The 19,513-nt window shown below is 40.3% G+C and overlaps 1 protein-coding gene across 1 annotated transcript in view; it reads right to left on the bottom strand.

Moving 5' to 3' along the window:
- Positions 1-19,513, bottom strand: part of KIAA0100 (KIAA0100 ortholog) — a 2,229,983-nt gene that overhangs the window by 1,633,077 nt on the left and 577,393 nt on the right. Inside the window, exon 9 of the mRNA XM_044054400.1 lies at positions 1,899-2,023. Coding sequence (XP_043910335.1) covers positions 1,899-2,023 — 125 coding nt within the window. The remainder of the gene's footprint in view (positions 1-1,898; positions 2,024-19,513) is intronic.

Consider the following 19,513-nt stretch of genomic DNA (forward strand, 5'->3'; position numbering starts at 1 on the left):
TCGAGAGACTACTAACACTACTAGAAAAGATCTAAGGGAAAAATATCTATCAAAAACTAGTTGTAAATATAAAAAATCTTAAATACGACCTGGAGCCGGTGAAAACGCAACCTCATAGCTGAAGCGGCAAACGAGATCTGGGTATATGACGCCTAGCATTATAGGCCATAGCATAGCCTTGAGCCGGTAAAAATAGCTCTCAAGCTTTAGTATTAGGCCGAGTCGGAGCCGAGATTCGGCTCCGAACCCATCCAGCAAGAATGAAGGCGAGATTGACAACTTAACATAATTATTTTTTTAATAATTTTAAAATTGCATTCGGATTAGTACACGCTTGCGATTTTTTTGTCTGTAAGGGAATTGTTTTTGTTAATCAATTTAGGCAAAAATTTGTGGATTTATTAACCAATGTCAAGACACCACAACCATTTCTATGATCCATGTCTACTTCTATTGCCGTGAAAAATATGATTTATTTTATTTATTTATTTGTTTGTTAACCAGCTTAGTCCAGCTGGGCTTGTGGCCCTTTTTCAGTGGAGACCCGAGGAGAAAAGCTCCATTACATAGTATAAAATACAGAAATTCACAACTTTACAAAATAAAAGTCACCACATTACAATAGACAAAATGAGTTACATAGTACAATCTGTACAGAAATCACAGTCTTTACATAAAGTAAACATTGGATTACATTTAAGAGGATGTCAGTTTGAGAGCATGTGTAAGATAAGCCAGAGGCTTGAATGCATAAAATTATAACCAAGATGTACTGAGCAAAACCTATGCCAATTTTGTTAATTTTGGCAAATAAAGTTGATATAGGTGAAGAGTTAGTGGTGGTGGTGTTTTAGCTGGGAGCATGTTGAAGGACATTCCCATTTGGAGGATAGATGGGAGAGAAGCGTGGATTAGAAGTTGTTATGGTTTGGTATGTTACGAAGTGGGGGGGGGGGGGCTAAAGAGATCCAGAGTTTGGCTATGGTGTGGGATAGTAGTAGTTGGCCAGGTGGATGTAAGGGTTTGTGTACTTGTAGGAGGTTTTGGCCTTTGGATCTCAGGGAGCGGCTGGGTGTGTAGGGATGATACTTCTGAATAATGAAAGGTGGGATCCAAATGTTGTCTCTTGACCAAATTTCAGTAACAGCATTTTTGATTGATGTTGCAGCAATCAAGTTTCCATTTCTGGCCACTTATTAATACTCCCTACGTTTAGACAACTGACTGACAAGTGTTTCCTGTTTATAGTCATGTTATTATGTGTAGAGTGAAAGCTGACATCTGTGTGTTGGATAGATCCTGGATTTTGTTGCATTTCATCTCACAGTTACAAGGAAAACATTACAGTGACACTGTATTGTTGAAACCAAAATAGGGTAGTAAGAGGTGAATGTTTTTGAAGGTAGTCTACAATTACCGCATATTTCCTGCTTTTTTGTACAGTAGTACAGATGTATTTTATTAACTAAGTGGATAACTGCAGCAGTACATACTGTTTTGCTAAGAATTATTTGTTTGGGTAATTGGCTCTGATTTGTTATTGCTCTGACAGGCCAGTGTTTTTAGATTATTTATTTATTTATTCACACTTTGTTGTAAAAGTTAGTCCCACAAGGCCAATGACTTATTTTCAAGGGAGACCCAAGGTGGTATTCATATCAAATAGGGAATATTTGGCCAGGACAACAGGGAATTTCCTCTACTCTTTTTAATAAGTGCTGTGAGTCTTCTACATCCACCTAAGTACCACCAACTACGGCAGCTGGGGTCTCAGTTTCAGTTTCTGATCTTCAAATGATTGACTTCTTGTTTAGAAGAAAGGCATTCTCAGTACTGCAAACCATTGGCAATGCCACATGCTCACATACACACATTTGCTCATATAATAAAATACTAACCTTCAAGCAAGACTTCCACATTAGTCTGTGGCATGTCAAAGCCTGGCATGAAATCACGCAGTGCCAGCTGGTCCTCATCACGTTTGTACTTAAGCAGCAAAGTTTTTAAGGTCCAATTCATATGTCTGAAACAGGGAAGCAGAGAGACACTCTTAAAACAAACAGACTAACAAAATTATTCGAGAGACATTTAGGTCTGAGAATTGCATTATTCTATCCAGCTCACACCTGTCAGGGATCTCATGGAGGCAAACGTTTCTCAAAGGATAGCTCAGTTCTAACTGAAAAACTGGCAACATAAAAATTGTCAGTGGAAATGTGACATGCTCTGGCTGAATTTCAAAACGTGCAACTATGTTTTTGTAAAAAAAAAAAAAAAAAAAAAAAGTACTGCAGAATGTAGTTCCAAAGCACTGATGGACCTGCTACCAGCCCATGTCTTACTATACAAAATCTGAATTCTTTTATCACCTTTAATTTCAGCTTGCTGATCTATAAAACCATTCAAGGAACAAAGAATGAAAGCATATGAGATGCCACAACTTCTTAACACCACTTACAGCATCTACATTACTATGCTGCAATCTCCTTCTACTCACCTCAATAAGACAGAGGCCTTGTGCTGGTTTCCTCTGTACTGATAAACTTATCAGGTTACCATGTGATATCTACAAATGCCCACACTCTAACCTGTACAATTCACTCATTTAGTTACGAAAAGGTTCACTTTTGGAAATCCTAACAGAGACTGAAGAGATTTGGGTCTCACCTTTTCATACAAGTGCCATCTAAATGCTAAAGCAGTGTTATGAAAAGTTTCACAGACACATTAACCAATACCAATATACTTCACTTAAATTAATACTGCATCTATTCTTACACTTTTTTCTTAAATGCTTTCAAGTTTCTAAAAATCTGTTTCCTGAGGTCAAGAGGTGCAAGGTTTTACTCCCACTGTCTAATTGTGTGACTCTGAGCAAGTCACTTAACCAAACACCACTCCCAGTCCGAGTCCAGAAAAGGTCCATGGAGATCAGTGCTCTACCGTGGAAAACAAATACAAATAAAATAAAACAGTGTGGTATATTATATACTCTTTCCAAGGCATTAAGATGCCCTGTTTGTTACTTGGATTGAGAAGTAAGCCATAATCTTACTTATGGAGTATCCCAGCAGTTAGACATAATACTTGCACAAATCTGTGTGACAAACAGGTGTCCAACTCCTATCAGTTTAAAAAGGGACGGGAAGCAGTTATGGTCTCATGACACACATCACTGTTACCAATTTATATGCGAGCAGCAAATGGCCTTAATAGTATACAGCAAATGCACAATGTTGCCTCAGGTTATAACCATCACTTGCAGCACCCAAACAGGCTTTACCTTATACAACTACAGATCTCATTGGCTCACCAGGATTTTGACCACCTCAGAATACGCTTATTGCCTTCTAGTGCAGACTTATGAACAGAAACTGAAACTTATCCTAAATTATTTTGCAGACATAGAGAAGTGCACAAATATTTTTCTAAGGGGTCAACAGAATATCTTTGTATTTATTTATTTGACAGGGAAAGTCCCACTGGGATATTGCCCTTTTTCAGCACAAGCCCGGGGAGAAGAACTCAACGGGACAACTAATCTAGCATATTACAAGATAAAGTAAAGTATAATACAATAAATAAGCAAATTTCCATTACAGCATAAGTAAGCGGGGGAAAAACAGCAAAAGAGAATTATACAATGTAGTAAGTAAAGAAACAGGTAATAACAAAAAAAAAAACTGGCAAAAGCACATCTGAATTCTGTTAGTGGACAAAAGCAAGCTGAGAGACAAAGATTCTCCACCATGACCGATGCTTGCTTTTTTTTTTTTAAATCTTCAACCAAGTATTGGAAAATATGTGCAAGGGTTATCTCATCCAGGAAGGGAACATCCAGAATGACCTGCCTCAGCTCATCCTTAAAAAAGCACAGCCTGAGCTTACCATTTGGAATAAATACTTGAAGCTGCCCTAACTACAGTAACATATCAAAACTGCAAAGGGTTATGTAAAAGCCCACTGAAGAAGCAAAGAAGAATTTCTTCTTGAAATGCAAGACTTTCCCTAATCAAACCATCTTTTAATCATTCATTGTCATTCACCTAATATCTTCAAAGTCATATCACTTGCTGGAGAAACAGCTGGGCAGAGTTAAGCAGACATTCATTGAAGGTTTAAATTTCTTTTTATTCCTCCCAGCCCACAGCACCATCCCCACACAGTGTACAATGACAATGCAAAACTTGTCTGTTGATGATGTGCAAGTGTACTCCCCAATCACGTGTTGCAGAGAAGACACTCCAGGACTCTAAAGGGGTCTGTAACCCCAGCTATGAGGTCCCATCCCTCTCCACTAGGAAATGCAACTGGCAAAATGCCACTCATTCCCACCCTCAACCTAATATCAGGAAGTGGATCAACAAAATTAAGTTTTACAAAGATTCTTGATATAGAATCAGGGAAGTCTGACACACATTCTCCAGTTCTTAATACACAAGACAAAACTGGAAGTGGGAAAGGTAAGATAGACAGTTAAAAATCAATTTGACTGAAAAGACTACTGTCTTGCTCACCTGGTCAAAAGTTTAAGTCTACTAATGAAGTGACTAGGTTAAAAGAAGCTATGGTTCTGGGGATTTTTGCTGGAATGAACAGATTACATAGGAGTACACCCATGGATAAGTAGCAAGGATGGCAGGGTCATTCTTCTTTGAGGATTTGAGGAGCACAGGGAGCTGAATGTGGATACTTCCGATTCACAATAAAGGCATCTCTTCAGATGTTTCTTGAGAGAGAGACCAAAGGTCCTTATCTTTCTTCCCCAAAACAACAGTTGAGCCTTTCTTGGGGGGGGGGGGGGGGTTGCACAGGAGTCAAAGGCCACTGCAAAAAAGTATTAAAAAGAATGGAACACACTCAAAAATAGGGGTCATCAGGAGTTGCAGGGACAGGAAGACTAATTTATCCCTTACCATCTCAGAAACAAAGACAGCAGGATCCTCAGAGTGCCTTTCCCAATGGGGTACTAAAGAAGAAACATGCCTAATCCAAAGTCTAGGACAGGATGCAAACTGAGCTAAACCAATGTAAAAGGTGAGAAGAAGACAATATGAAGGCTGTGTGCACCATATGGTGGACCCCAACGCTTCTGGTGGCACAAGGCAAAAGCAGCAATGGGTCTCACAACATCTACATAATGCCTGTAAAGGATGGCAAACCATGCTCTTTAAAGGTGTGCTCCAGCACCAAATGAAGTCTCCAGGGTCCTCTCAATTTTGACAGTTATCCTAACCTAGTGATGATCTGGGATACTCATGTGAGTGAAACTGAATCCTCAAGGTCAAGTTCTAGGTTCATAGGTTGGTACAAGGCTATCAACCCTAGGGCCTATACAAGCCTAGCCATAACAATTCCGTGGCTATTTCTTCCCACACTATTTACTTCCCTGGACCCCTGTCAAGCAGGGCGACTGACGTGATCCCCGGGGTGAATTTCCTTTCTCCCATCCAATCGTCAAGGTTCCTTTTGAAGAGGGCCAAAGAGGCACTCTGTTTGATATGTATGGACAATCTATTCCAGTGTCTGGGGAGTCTCTGGGTCAGGAACCTATCCCTCCAGCATGTTTTGTTTATTGTGATGACAAGGTTTAGATCCCTGGAGCGTGTGGCTCTGAGGGATTGGGATTTCTTTAAGTGTAGCATGTCCAACAGCTCTGGGTTTGACATGGCCTTGTATGTTAAGCAGAGATCGCCTCTGAGTAAACTATATGTGACAGAGTATGGCTGGAGTTTTTTAAGGCGGTCAGCGTAGGGCATCTGCTTTAGGCCTGTGATTCTTTTAGTGAGGTATTTCTGCGGCCTTTCCAGTTGTTGTAGTTGTCTTGAGAGGTACATACCAAATGGGGCGTTGCATTCTATAATGGGTCTAATAAGGGATGAGTACAGTGGGACAAGGACCTCCTTTTTTCTGGATGAAAAGCCCTTAGTGATGAAGTGTGCCACATAGAAGGATTTCCTGACTGTTGTGGCGATGTGGTTATCGAAGGTGAGACCACTGTCCACCTGTGTCCCTAAGTCTCTTATCACACTTTCGGTGTTTAGTGCACTGCCACCTATATGGTAATTCACAGATACATGTTTTTCCCAAAGGGGATAACTATACATTTCTTGGCATTGAGCTTGAGCTCATGGCTCTGGCACCAAGCATCTGTTTCTGTAAGGCCCTTTTTAGAATATAAACATCATTTGGGGATTCAATAATGGCTCCCAGTTTGCAGTCATCTGCGAACTTTGTTAGCCAGAGTCCCTTAGTGTTGGCCTGTACTTCAGAGAAGTAGATGCCAAACAAGAGCAGTCCCAGGACTGAACCCTGAGGTACTCCACTTGTCACTTGTCTGGAGCTGGATTTGGAGTCGGCTCCTTTTACAGTGTGGGTTATATCAGTAAGCCAGTTAGCAACCCATTGAGTGATGTAGGGATTAATGCCCAGCTTAGTAAGTTTATCTATGATTCCAGAGTGAGGGATGGTGTCAAAGGCCTTGGCAAGGTCTAGATAGGCTGTGTGGACTACCTTACCCTTGTCCATGGCTCTGGAGACTGATTCGAAGAAGTCAATCAGGTTCAGGAGACGAGATCGGCCCTTCACGAACCCAAACTGGGTGGGGTCCAGTGTTTGAAGGTTGCCAATGTCTTTGTTTATAAGTTCCATGATAATACGTTCCATGGCCTTGCAGATAAGGCTTGTCAGACTGATGGGACACTAGCTTCCGGGATCCAAGGTGGATCCCCCCTTGTGGAGTGGGATAACTGTAGCTCTGCGCCACTCAGTGGGCACAAAACCTGAGGTGAGGCTACGATTAAACATGACACTTAGGTGAGGTGCTAGTTCATATTGTAGTTCATGTAGTACACAGCCCGGGATGTCATCTGGGCTCATGGATGCTGTATTCTTAGCTTTGGAGTGTGGGTTTTTTACCTGTGTGGCTGTTATTACTGGAATTTGGCAATCGTCCGGTATTGAGATGGGTCATTTAGGGGGTGAGAGGGAGGTGAAGTTGGCACTGAATCGATCTGCCAGGATATTGGCAATATCCTTTGGAGCAGTATATTTAATGCCATTCTGTTTTAGCCAAGAGCAGATCTGAGCATTGCCATTTAGATTCTTGACAGTTATAGAATGCCTTGTGGCTGTCTTTGGAATCTTTAGCAATTTTATTTTCGTAAGTAACTTTGGAGGATTTTATGAGGATCTCAGTTTCTTACCGAGGCTGGTAAGGGAGTTTTTTTGCATCCTGGGATTTTCCTCTTTTCTGCAACAGTTTCTTCCTTTTGTTGTAAAGTTTGTTTATGGCAGGGGACCACCAGACTGGATTCCTTTTTTTGGATGAGAACATCTTGGTTCCATTTGGGATGGCACGATTCATGCATGAATGGATGTGCTCGTACAGTGCCTTAGTGTAGGATTCAGCAGTTGAACTTTCAGTTCCCGTCTGCATGGGTGTCATGAAGTTTGTCACTTCTGACTTGAATAGCATGAAATTGGCTTTGGAGAAGTTTTTTATGGAGATTTCCTTACTGGGGGGTGGGGGTGGGATGTGGATGTTAAGGGTGATTAGCTTATGGTCAGACCTGACTAATGAGGGGGTGACCACAGGTGTGGAGCATCGATTTCCCATGTTGGTAATGACCAGGTCTAGGATATTGGAGCCCCTGGTGGGACTATGGATTAATTGATCCAGGGTGTTGGAATTTATGAATTCCAAGAACCGTTGGGCAAAGGTATTAGTACACGAGTAGTTTTCCCAGTTAATGGCAAGGTAGTTAAAATCACCCAGTATTAGGGTGTTCGTTTCTATCTTAATATTTTCCAGTATGTTTAGAAAGGTGTAGTGAGAATCTTGGGGTATGGTGGGGGATCTGTAGCAAGCTATCATTTGGATTGCAGTCTTACCTAGTGTTAGTTGCACCTGGAGAATTTCAGACGCACTGCGTTGGGCAACTAGCCTGGTCTTGTGAATATCCTTGGTGAATATTGACACTCCTCCACCTTTAGTGTTTCGGTCCTAGTTTGGTGGCCGAAAAGTGTGGTAAGAGTTGTAGCCTGGTATTGCAGGGGTGCCCTCTGGAGCCTTGAACCAGGTCTCGGTTACTGCATAGACATCGATGTTCTCCATTTTTAGGAGTGCCTCGAGAGAGTGCATTTTGAGGTTTAGACTTCTAGCATTGAGTAGCATTACCTTCAGGTTTTGCATGCTTGTACCGGTTACACAGTGGTGGTTTTGTCCTTTGAACTTTGCCTAAAAAAGGCACTATAGGGGTGGCAACAGCCTTAGCCAGTAACCTGAATCCCAGGGGCGACAAGTGCAGACCATCTCTGGCAAAGCATCGTGGTCTGTCAATCATGTCATCCCAGGCAGACAGATACTGGATCCCCTTTGAATGACACCAGAAGCTTAGCCAATTGTTGAAGTCAATCATTTTGTCCTTATATTGTGGTATCATTCTGGGCGAAGGCAGGATGCTATTCAGGGCTAGGGTCATACTTGCCTGGGCCACATGATCAGAGAGCTCTTCCATGTCTCTTTTCATGTAGTCCAGGGAGGAATGTCTCAAGTCATTCACTCCAACATGGACAATGACAGAGTCATATTTGTACTTGTTCTACCACCAAGCCTTTCACAAGAACTGGCTCCTTAGAAAACAGCCAGCTGTGGTCATGCCTTCAGACACCTTGTTGTTGTCTCTAATGCCCTTAGATACAAGCCCTAAGATGACTGCTGGACCTGCACCTCTTTTGCTCCTCTTGCTGTGAGGTAAAGATGGGTATGGACTTGAACCCTTGCTATTCAAAGTAAAGTGGATAATATGTAAAAACAAAATTCTCAGGCAATGTCTCTGAAGGTGAAGTTTTGGCCAATTCCTGACTTCTGACTCCATGACAAATATACATGCTGTAGCAGTGTCTGATAATACTAAGTGCCCTCAAACAACTACAATTAATAGCAAACATCCAACTGTGACAAGTACTCAAGCAGTTATATTCATTTCTACAGGAGGCTTCAAAACGGCAATCCTTAACTGTCCGGAGGTGTACACCCAGGGTGTCTGGGTGATTGTGTATGTGTCCTGTAATGGGCTGTTTTCCTCTTGAGGATTTTCTCTGCCTCACACCCACCAAGTGTAGACATAGGCTCAGTTTTAATAATGACCCAAAATCAAACCAGTATTAGCAAATGAATGAACAAATGAACGAACGAAAATAAAATCACTCTGCAGGCAATTCTCTTAGTGCCCAAGGCTGCCCTTCATTCAGTTAAACACCGTAAGCAAAGAAAAAGTAAAGATTCCCATGTAAAAGGTATCAGCATTTATTACGTTCTTAATCTGCACCATCATCATTTTGGTGATTTCCTGTGTTAGATACAACTCAGAGGGGCCTAAACATACTGATCTGCCTGATGATGATGTGTCAAAAAATGGAAATTTACAGAAAGCAGTTGTTATATCTACATCTAAAATGTAGAACTTAAAATGGACAAGAAGAAAAGCTGCAGTATTCTGCATTACCTTTTTTTCCTCAAAGTGGCAGCTATCTCTCCGTGCATCATTTTTCTGCATGAGTAACCATTCATTATTAGCTTCTTTGATGCAGCACATTATACCTCTCAAAATGTCCAGAATTTTGCATAATGTCCAGACTATTACCTCATATGTCTGTCCAGTTCCTCAAAAAATGTGTTAATTTTCTGACAAATCATTGATAACTGGTGTCAATAAATAACTACAGACACTTAAGCTTCAAACTTCATACCCTTCAGAAAATGCAAGCTAAAACAAAACCTGCTATTTTATCATTTTAAGTTTATAAGAGATATGTTTAAATTTCCTTATGTTGGGTCTTTGTCCTCCCATTTTTGGCTTTGTCCAGAATTCTTGCTCTAAGAGGTTGAGAGGTATGCAGCTGGTATACCTTTTCATTTACATTGCAACTTCAGCCACTGAGGCTCACCAGAGCACGGTCTGTTTAGTACCTCTTACACTGCATAAGCAAAACAGAACTTCAAGATAATGAAGCTGCATATTTTGTCTGCATAGCATAACATTTGATACAACACTGGGTGTGTTAGTGTAACACCGGCTCATACTGTGCAGTGACACATTACTGCTTTATTTAAAGCACTTTCACAAGGCTACTTGGTATTTGTAAAGCACAACTATGAAGCAAATATTCAAATAGTTGTAGTCTTGCATTTTCATCACAAATTCAGTGGTCCTGATCATTAAAGCCACTTCCAAAAGAACATACTTGCACACAGTCAGCACTCAATCCACCAAGAATTGTGTTCTGTGTAACTTTTAGTCTAGCAGCTCATCATCTATTAATGTACCAGTCAACAAAGCTGAAGAATTCTAAATCATACCAACACATAATCAGAAATAATACATACTATACAAATGCAAAGCAGTGTGTTGCAAAATAAATAAATGCAAAGTCTACTGCTCAACCTCTAAAATAAAAAGGAACTCCGCAACTAATTTGATTAAAACCCTCAGAATGAACTGCCTCTCTCTAAACATTATCTCAATAACCCCAACATTCTATGTAACCTGCCTACAAACACCATTGCCTACACTTACAACCTCATGCCCAATAACTACACTGCCCAATTAACACTACCCTAGTTGAGGAAACACAAGCTACCACTATACCAACACCCATTCCATAACCTAAAACCAGCCAATTCATTTTTTAAGTGTGAGTGAGCCTTAAAGACATGCAGGTAGGTGCATCTGCGTGTGTACCTTACGAGAAGGTTGGGCGTCGGGCTGGCAACTTGGCACCGTAAAAATTCACTGCCAATCAATCTGCTGACCGGTGATCCCTAACTGGGAAAAGCCGAAAGACATTGCTTTTGTGCGTAGAAATACCTTACTAACAGTAAACATGCACTAAATCACACACACTTTTCAATATACTATAAACTCTTAGGACAACTCAATTGATTGACTTTCAAGGCATACTCACACAAAACACCTTACTTGGCATCATGTGTAAATAATGGGTCTCTAAATTCATAGATGCCCCCTCTACAGTGAAAGAGGGTGAAAAGAGCATCTTTTCTGGAATTCTGATATATATTCAACTGGCAAGCAGCAACTCTAGTCTGCTTATGTGCATGTAGTGCACCACTGAATGGAAAGTACAACACACCAACAACAGTAACACTGGCATACACAGGGTTACCAGATTTCGAAGAAGACAAGCAGGGAAAAAAGAAAATAAAAAAAGGACTTTCGTGCAGAATAGCAGACAGTTCCGCATTAAACAGAACTTGCTCCACTTTGCGATTTTTGATTGGCCCATATATCAGCATATGGGCCAATCATAAATCGCAAAGCGGAACCACTTCTGATCAATGCGGAACATTGAGCTGTTCCACATTTAAAAGAATAGCCTCTGCTTTGTGATTTATGACTGGCCCATATGCTGGTATACAGGCCAATCAAAAATCACGATGTGGAGGCTGTTTCGCCAGGATTTTAAAAGGCAGTGCGGGACTCAGAATCGGGCTGCTGATCTCAGGACAGTCCCGCTCAAACAGGGACATCTGGCAACCCTGGGCAGACATGATAGGCAGTTAGACAACAGTGGAGCTGTGTATGTGTGTTTTATTTTTTTGAAGGGTGGCACAGTTATGTGCACAAAGCAGGTGGGGACGTGTGGTACACTGGTGGAGGTGCAGACACAGCAACTTGTACACAAAGACCTTATCGCTCATAGTACGTTAGTCACACTGTAGGGATGTGTGCTTGAATGTAGCAGATCAGGGTGGGGAGAATCAACTCAAATTGTCTGCATCATAATCAACACTTGCAAAAGATATTATTGGCACAAACCATAATGTACAGAAAGGCAAATCAAAGCCTTCCACACATCTTGAATAATCCCACCAATATTGTCTATTTTACCTAGATTAAGATTACCTGCTCTGGGACATCACCTGCTAATGTTTACTACCAACTGGAAGGGGGCTGGAAATACCTAAACATAAATCTGCGACTATCCACTGCTACTGTTCAAACCATTGACCCACAACAGCTAATTACCCTCCACTCTTCACTCATTTCAGTGTCTGGTTTACAACCTCACCTCTAAAACCAATTCACCTAAACTGCAGAAATATTTTTCAAGACATTAGTTAATACACAGCTCTGATCGATCATTAAGATATCAGAACTCTTAACACACACTTGATTAAAATAGCATGTCACAGGTCAAGAAATTATTCCACAAAATTACACCACCTCTTGTCAAGAATGATATATAAAACAGAGGGAAGACTTCTACAAATACTATGCAAAAGCTTTTCCTAAAGGGCAAGGGATATTCTCCTCTTAGGATAAATCCAGCCAGATCTCACACTATATTCCTGGTGTCCACAATATGGGCTGCCTTTGGAGTACAAGAGTCTTCCAACAAAGAATCTCAAAATTTTGGGAGATATGAAGAATGACTAGGTTACCCATAGCCCAGCATATGTAATCACTAAACCACTACACATGATAAGTTCACCAAAAGTGAACTGAACATAAGATTGGACTCCTCCTCCTCTATCCAGTCACACCTCAACAACTGAAATCAATATGCATACCCATTCAACATGAGAAACAAAATACCTCATGATGCTAACATAAAATATAAAGTTAAAAATTCTTCAGCCAAGAAAAGCATGAGTATCTTTTTCAAAGAATGAGAAAACACCACTACACTCAATTTCAACCAATGGGAACACACTTCTCTATGTTACTATAAAATCTCCTGAGAATTACTGTCTTCCCAGCTCAACTTAGAAAACAAAAGGAGTGTATACAGTCTTATCCACTGGTCACTGGTGGATAATTGACAGTTGCTTGAAGCTATTTTTAACAAAGTCTAACAAGCAACCACGCCCACCTGTGGTACTAAACACAACAGTGTGAAATGGAAAGGCAAATAATACAAATGTGTTTCTGTGGTGGCTTTTTCTCCCATGCAGAGCAGAGCCCTTGTACCACCCTCCACAATTTGTATAAAATGATTTCCAATGTCACTGCATCTGAGGATCAAGGGACAGTATTCTTCCAGAGTCAGTAGCCTATCAGATCAGTTATGAAGTATCAAATTCCACACAGTCTGTATAAACTTTTCTGAGTCTGTCACTGCTGAAGACAACAAAGCTATGTAACAAAGAAATATTGCAAAGAAACCTTAACACAAAAGAGAAATTCCTGTCTTTTTAACTGCCTAGGAATGGTTGTCTCATTGATGCACAAGGATGAAGCTCTAACTGTGACCAAGATGGCTTAGACTCAGTCAGCAATCTAACCACTGAAGGAAACAACAGGGGAAGGTTGGACTGACTCTCCAATACTGGCTTGCCCATTCTATGGGGGATGCTGGCAGCAAGACTTGTTGCTGGACTGTCCTGCAGTGTGACTTGATGTCGTATTGGACTTGCCAGTAACAAACGGACTACAGTGGGCGTAAGCATGAAAAGTGATACACATTACAGCTGGAGTCAAACATGAGCATAAGTGTGCATGAACTCTGTGATACTTCAGCTGGAAATGGTGGCTGACTTCAGCGAGACCCATCAGCTGCTATGAAGTAAGGTGCTTAGAACATACTACAAAGGCCACTACTGCTGTCTAAATAGCACTTCTTCTTCCTCTCCAAAGGCTTTTGCCCTTGCACAAGGCAGGTGGAATGAATGCGTGGAGTTGCTACCGTCCTGCTGTGTGTGCAGTGAGAAAGAAATGGTCAGACAGGGCATGAGATCAACAGTTGGCAGGGATGGAGGAAGAATAAACTTATAAAAACTGACTAAGGTGATATAAATTGCTTCATACCCTTAACAGTGTTACCAGTGCTTCAATAATCTGCATGCATCCTAATACCGGAAATGATTTTGGTCAGTAATAAAAAAACCTCATATCCCATAACATACCCATTAGTCTATCCCTTAAACCTAGCTCCAGTGGAAACACAAAATTCCCAAATTCCAAAATATGCTCCCAAAATGTAATACCCAAATTCAGTCTACACAAATCACACGCTCAAAAACTTCTAAAGGTTTTGATTAAAATATTTCACTGTTGCTTAAAAATACAAACTGCTAAGGAAAAAAAACAAACACTACAGATAACTAGCTATATGCCACATGCAAACAAAAATTATTCACATAGGTGCTTCAGAATGGTTTCCATAGAATAGTTGTGTAAAATCTTACCATAACCATAGATGTCCTTCTCTTCCATGTTGCAGTATTCTGTACTCTTGGGTTTCCTCCTCTTGCTACCCAAACATCCGGCCAATCTTCAAACGCTTGCAGTCACTGCTGGGTTCATGGGATGTCTGAAGTGGCTAGATGTACGCGGGCCATAAAAGTGATGCCTGCATGAACCAGACTTCAGAACTGAGTGCCCTAGTCAGACCCCAGTCCCAGGCCAAACTGTGTAAGTTCAGTGCCATCCAATAAGAGCCATAATGTGAATAGGCAGGGAAAGAATACTGCAGCATGGGAAGAGAAGGACATATATGGTTACGCTAAGATTTTACACAACTAATTTACGTCCTTCTGTTGCCATGCTGCAGGATTCTGTACTCCTGGGTGAGTGCCAAAGCTCACTATGAGGTAGAGGGTGGTAGCTTGGAAGAATTCTCCAAAAATCCATGGAGGACTGCCCTGGCAAATCCAGCCCTAGATCGAGAAATTTGGTCTAATTTGTAATGCTTGGTGAATGTGTGGACAGATGTCCATGTAGCTGCCTTTAAAATGGTGGTAGTGTCTAATCCTTTAAAGAAGGCTCCTGATGAAGCCATGGCCCTAGTGGAGTATGCTTTAACCTTGGACTCCAAGGATTTCCCATGGTGTAACACCAAAAATGAATAAACCACTTTCTCCTGCAGAGGCAATAATTCCAATAGCGAAATATAAAAAGTTCTTTTTATTCCACACGATACAAGAAGTTAAACAAGAAGATGACAAGCGCTTTCGCCTGGTTCATTCCAGGCTTTATCAAGTCAAACAACCATACTGGTTGTGAGAAGCTATTTATATACTGTTGGTAATTAATCACATGGTGTAATTAACACACTTGATTGTTTAAACCAACTGTTAGCTAAGCTGAGTGCCTTGCAAAGTGAATGAAATTGCTAAAAATTCATTACAACTGTCAAACTGTATATGTTTACCAACTGTAATTAATAATATACTAAAATAAAATACTAAAATAATGTGCACCACTTGAATGTTCAATAATAAAAATAGAAATGTGCAGAGTAAATAATGAACTAAGTAAAATAGTTGTACAATGACCTTCAAGTAGCATTACACAAACCAAGTAAACAATGAATACATACATCTTAAAAACGAATGGCTCAACATTTAAAAACAGTGAATAATGTAGGCAAACAGACCAAAGGATAAATGGTTATGCAGGTAAAACTAGTGTGTAAAGCGATGAAGTAAACATTGCATAAACCCTATGTGTGACCAGGGATTGAAAAATGTGTGTGAGAGGGGGGGGGGGAATTTATAACCTAGCCCTGCGAAGCTTCAGCACTGAGCCCATACTAAGCATACCATTAAGGCCTGGGGGTTTCCCTGCATCAAGTTTCAACTGCCAGATTAACTCTCTGAACTCGAGTTTAGATTCCCAATCTCCCCCTCTGATGTCTGGGTTAACCTGTTCAAGTATCATGAAGACCAACTTAAAATCGGGACATACATTGGAATGCTTAAAGAAAGCATTGCTCTCTTTTTTATTTTCAATTTCATATGCGTGCTCGTACAATCTTTTTCTAAATTCACGCTCCGTTTTGCCTACATAGAACCCTCCACATGTGGTGCAGCAGCCAATGTACACCACTCCCCTAGAACCACAAGTAAAGTGTCCAGTTGATTTTAAATTAATATGCTTTGCCTTTAAATAAATGTGGCTGTCATTTATAAGGAGGTGACATTGCTTACATGCACCACATTTGTAAGTGCCATGAGGTTGCTTCGGTTTTCCAAAAGGTGTAAACTGTCTTCTCTCAAAAATTCCTTTTAAGTTTTGTCCTCTTTTCCTAACAAATCCAGGTTTGCTAGTAATAATACGCTTAAAATCATCGTTGCTTTGCAACACAAACCAATATTTGGATACAATGTTCTCTATCTGCGAGGACTTCTCAGAAAAAGTGTAAACAAATTGTGCTCCCTTCTCAATGGATTGCGAGTCCATTGCTTTTTTACAAGGGATATTGTACTCTAAGTTACCTAATAAAGCTGGATAGGTGGATTCTCTTTTAGCAAGAATCTCATTAGTAAGAGTTTTAAGTACTTCATGTGGGTACCCCCTCTCAATAAACATACAACGTAACTTGTTGGCTTCCTCAATGAAGTCCTCTAACCTACTACATATACGAGAAGCTCTAATTAACTGACCCTTAACTATACCTTTCTTTTGGTATAGAGGGTGTTGACTAGTAAAATGTAGCAGGGAATTTGAAAAGGTGGGTTTTCTATAAATCTTTGAATGTAGTTCTGAGGTATTAGGGTCCCTAAAAATCGTGACATCTTAAGTAATGCATTTCACTGCCACTAATTTTGTGTGTAAAAGCCAAGAAATTAGTAGTTGACAATGAGATTACAATGAGGTCCCTCGTAGAAGTGAACGTTTAGCAGAGAAAGACAAAAGGCAACGTAACCAGGATTTTCCCTCACACCCCGGGAGGACCGGGGCTTGGGGATACAAACCCCAGAGAGCACCACGGAGATGGAACAACAAACAATAACCAATAACAATGTACCTGCATACACATTTCTTGACAGTGATCCACCTGTTTCAACTGAGGATTCCAGCTTGTACCAGAGTGACATTGAAGTGGTAGAGACAATTAATTGTAAACTTTCTACATTGCACAATTTTACTATATATAATTATACTGAGGTCATAGTTGACATGACAGCCTTCAATGTTTTTATAAAAGGCTTTCATTTTGTGCCCACTAAAAAAGTTGATTTAGCCAATTTACTTGTGGAACTCAAGTTATTTACGAGAGGTTTGAACTTGAAATACTTTTTCAAGGGCAAAGAGTTGGAACACACAGGATTGCATAGGAGAAGTACCTTTAACCCCCCTATGCATCCTTCTCTTAGGCTGTATGAAGAATTAGTGGAGCGGGAGTTACGTAGCAAATGTTTGGACACTATTGATTATGAGCACACTAATATCAGCCCAGAGGAGCTAAACTACATCAGGATGCTATCCAGAGAAAAGATTAGAGTAATGAAGCCTGATAAGGGAGGTGGTGTTGTGCTTATGTATGATGCCAATTACGAAGAAAGCATGCACCACATGTTACATGACAACAGCCAATATTGCCTAACCTCTCGTAACGAGCACAACATAGCTCTAGCTAAGATAAAGTACTCCTTTATGACTATTTAATGCAAGGTGTCATCAACGAAAGGCTGTACAATTTTTTGGTAGTAGACAAACCCAGAACACCGGTGATTTTTGGCATACCCAAGATTCATAAGGGTACAGACCCCCTGCTCTTTAGACCCATTGTTTCTGGGGCGGGGAGTGACAGAACCAATTGCCAAATTTATTGATCACATCACTAAGCAATATCTTCCAGCTTTAATATACGTGTGTAAGGACTCTTGGGAATTTCTTAAAACTTTCCCTAAGATAGATGCACAGCTTCATCCTTATTGGTCACTGTAGACATAAAGGAACTGTTCCCCAGCATCCCTCACTCAACAGGCCTTGAGTGGTTCACTGATTTCTTCAGGAATGAAACTAACTTAAGTAATAATTTTGTCAACTTAATAACTGAAATGATGAGCATGGTGTTGCAGAACAACTACATGTTCTTTAACGGAGAACTTTTCAAACAACTCAAGGGGTAGCGATGGGTGCTGCCTGCGCATCCATTTATGCCAATGTAGTGTTACACATGTGGGAACTTAAATACATCTTTAAAACAACCTGGGCACAGTCCATTACCTTTTATCGCAGATACCTGGATGATATTTGTATCATCTGGGAGGACACACGTGAACAACTTACAGCCTTTCTGCAATATATAAACTCAACTACTAATTTCTTGGCTTTTACACACAAAATTAGTGGCAGTGAAATGCATTACTTAGATGTCACGATTTTTAGGGACCCTAATACCTCAGAACTACATTCAAAGATTTATAGAAAACCCACCTTTTCAAATTCCCTGCTACATTTTACTAGTCAACACGCTCTATACCAAAAGAAAGGTATAGTTAAGGGTCAGTTAATTAGAGCTTCTCGTATATGTAGTAGGTTAGAGGACTTCATTGAGGAAGCCAACAAGTTACGTTGTATGTTTATTGAGAAGGGGGTACCCACATGAAGTACTTAAAACTCTTACTAATGAGATTCTTGCTAAAAGAGAATCCACCTATCCAGCTTTATTAGGTAACTTAGAGTACAATATCCCTTGTAAAAAAGCAATGGACTCGCAATCCATTGAGAAGGGAGCACAATTTGTTTACACTTTTTCTGAGAAGTCCTCGCAGATAGAGAACATTGTATCCAAATATTGGTTTGTGTTGCAAAGCAACGATGATTTTAAGCGTATTATTACTAGCAAACCTGGATTTGTTAGGAAAAGAGGACAAAACTTAAAAGGAATTTTTGAGAGAAGACAGTTTACACCTTTTGGAAAACCGAAGCAACCTCATGGCACTTACAAATGTGGTGCATGTAAGCAATGTCACCTCCTTATAAATGACAGCCACATTTATTTAAAGGCAAAGCATATTAATTTAAAATCAACTGGACACTTTACTTGTGGTTCTAGGGGAGTGGTGTACATTGGCTGCTGCACCACATGTGGAGGGTTCTATGTAGGCAAAACGGAGCGTGAATTTAGAAAAAGATTGTACGAGCACGCATATGAAATTGAAAATAAAAAAGAGAGCAATGCTTTCTTTAAGCATTCCAATGTATGTCCCGATTTTAAGTTGGTCTTCATGATACTTGAACAGGTTAACCCAGACATCAGAGGGGGAGATTGGGAATCTAAACTCGAGTTCAGAGAGTTAATCTGGCAGTTGAAACTTGATGCAGGGAAACCCCCAGGCCTTAATGGTATGCTTAGTATAGGCTCAGTGCTGAAGCTTCGCAGGGCTAGGTTATAAATCCCCCCCCCCCCTCTCACACACATTTTTCAATCCCTGGTCACACATAGGGTTTATGCAATGTTTACTTCATCGCTTTACACATTAGTTTTTACCTGCATAACCATTTATCCTTTGGTCTGTTTGCCTACATTATTCACTGTTTTTAAATGCTGAGCCATTCGTTTTTAAGATGTATGTATTCATTGTTTACTTGGTTTGTGTAATGCTACTTGAAGGTCATTGTACAACTATTTTACTTAGTTCATTATTTACTCTGCACATTTCTATTTTTATTATTGAACATTCAAGTGGTGCACATTATTTTAGTATTTTATTTTAGTATATTATTAATTACAGTTGGTAAACATATACAGTTTA

Source organism: Protopterus annectens, chromosome 13.part0 (assembly GCF_019279795.1).
Source record: "Protopterus annectens isolate FY-2018-M chromosome 13.part0, PAN1.0, whole genome shotgun sequence".
Lineage (NCBI taxonomy): Eukaryota > Metazoa > Chordata > Ceratodontiformes > Protopteridae > Protopterus > Protopterus annectens.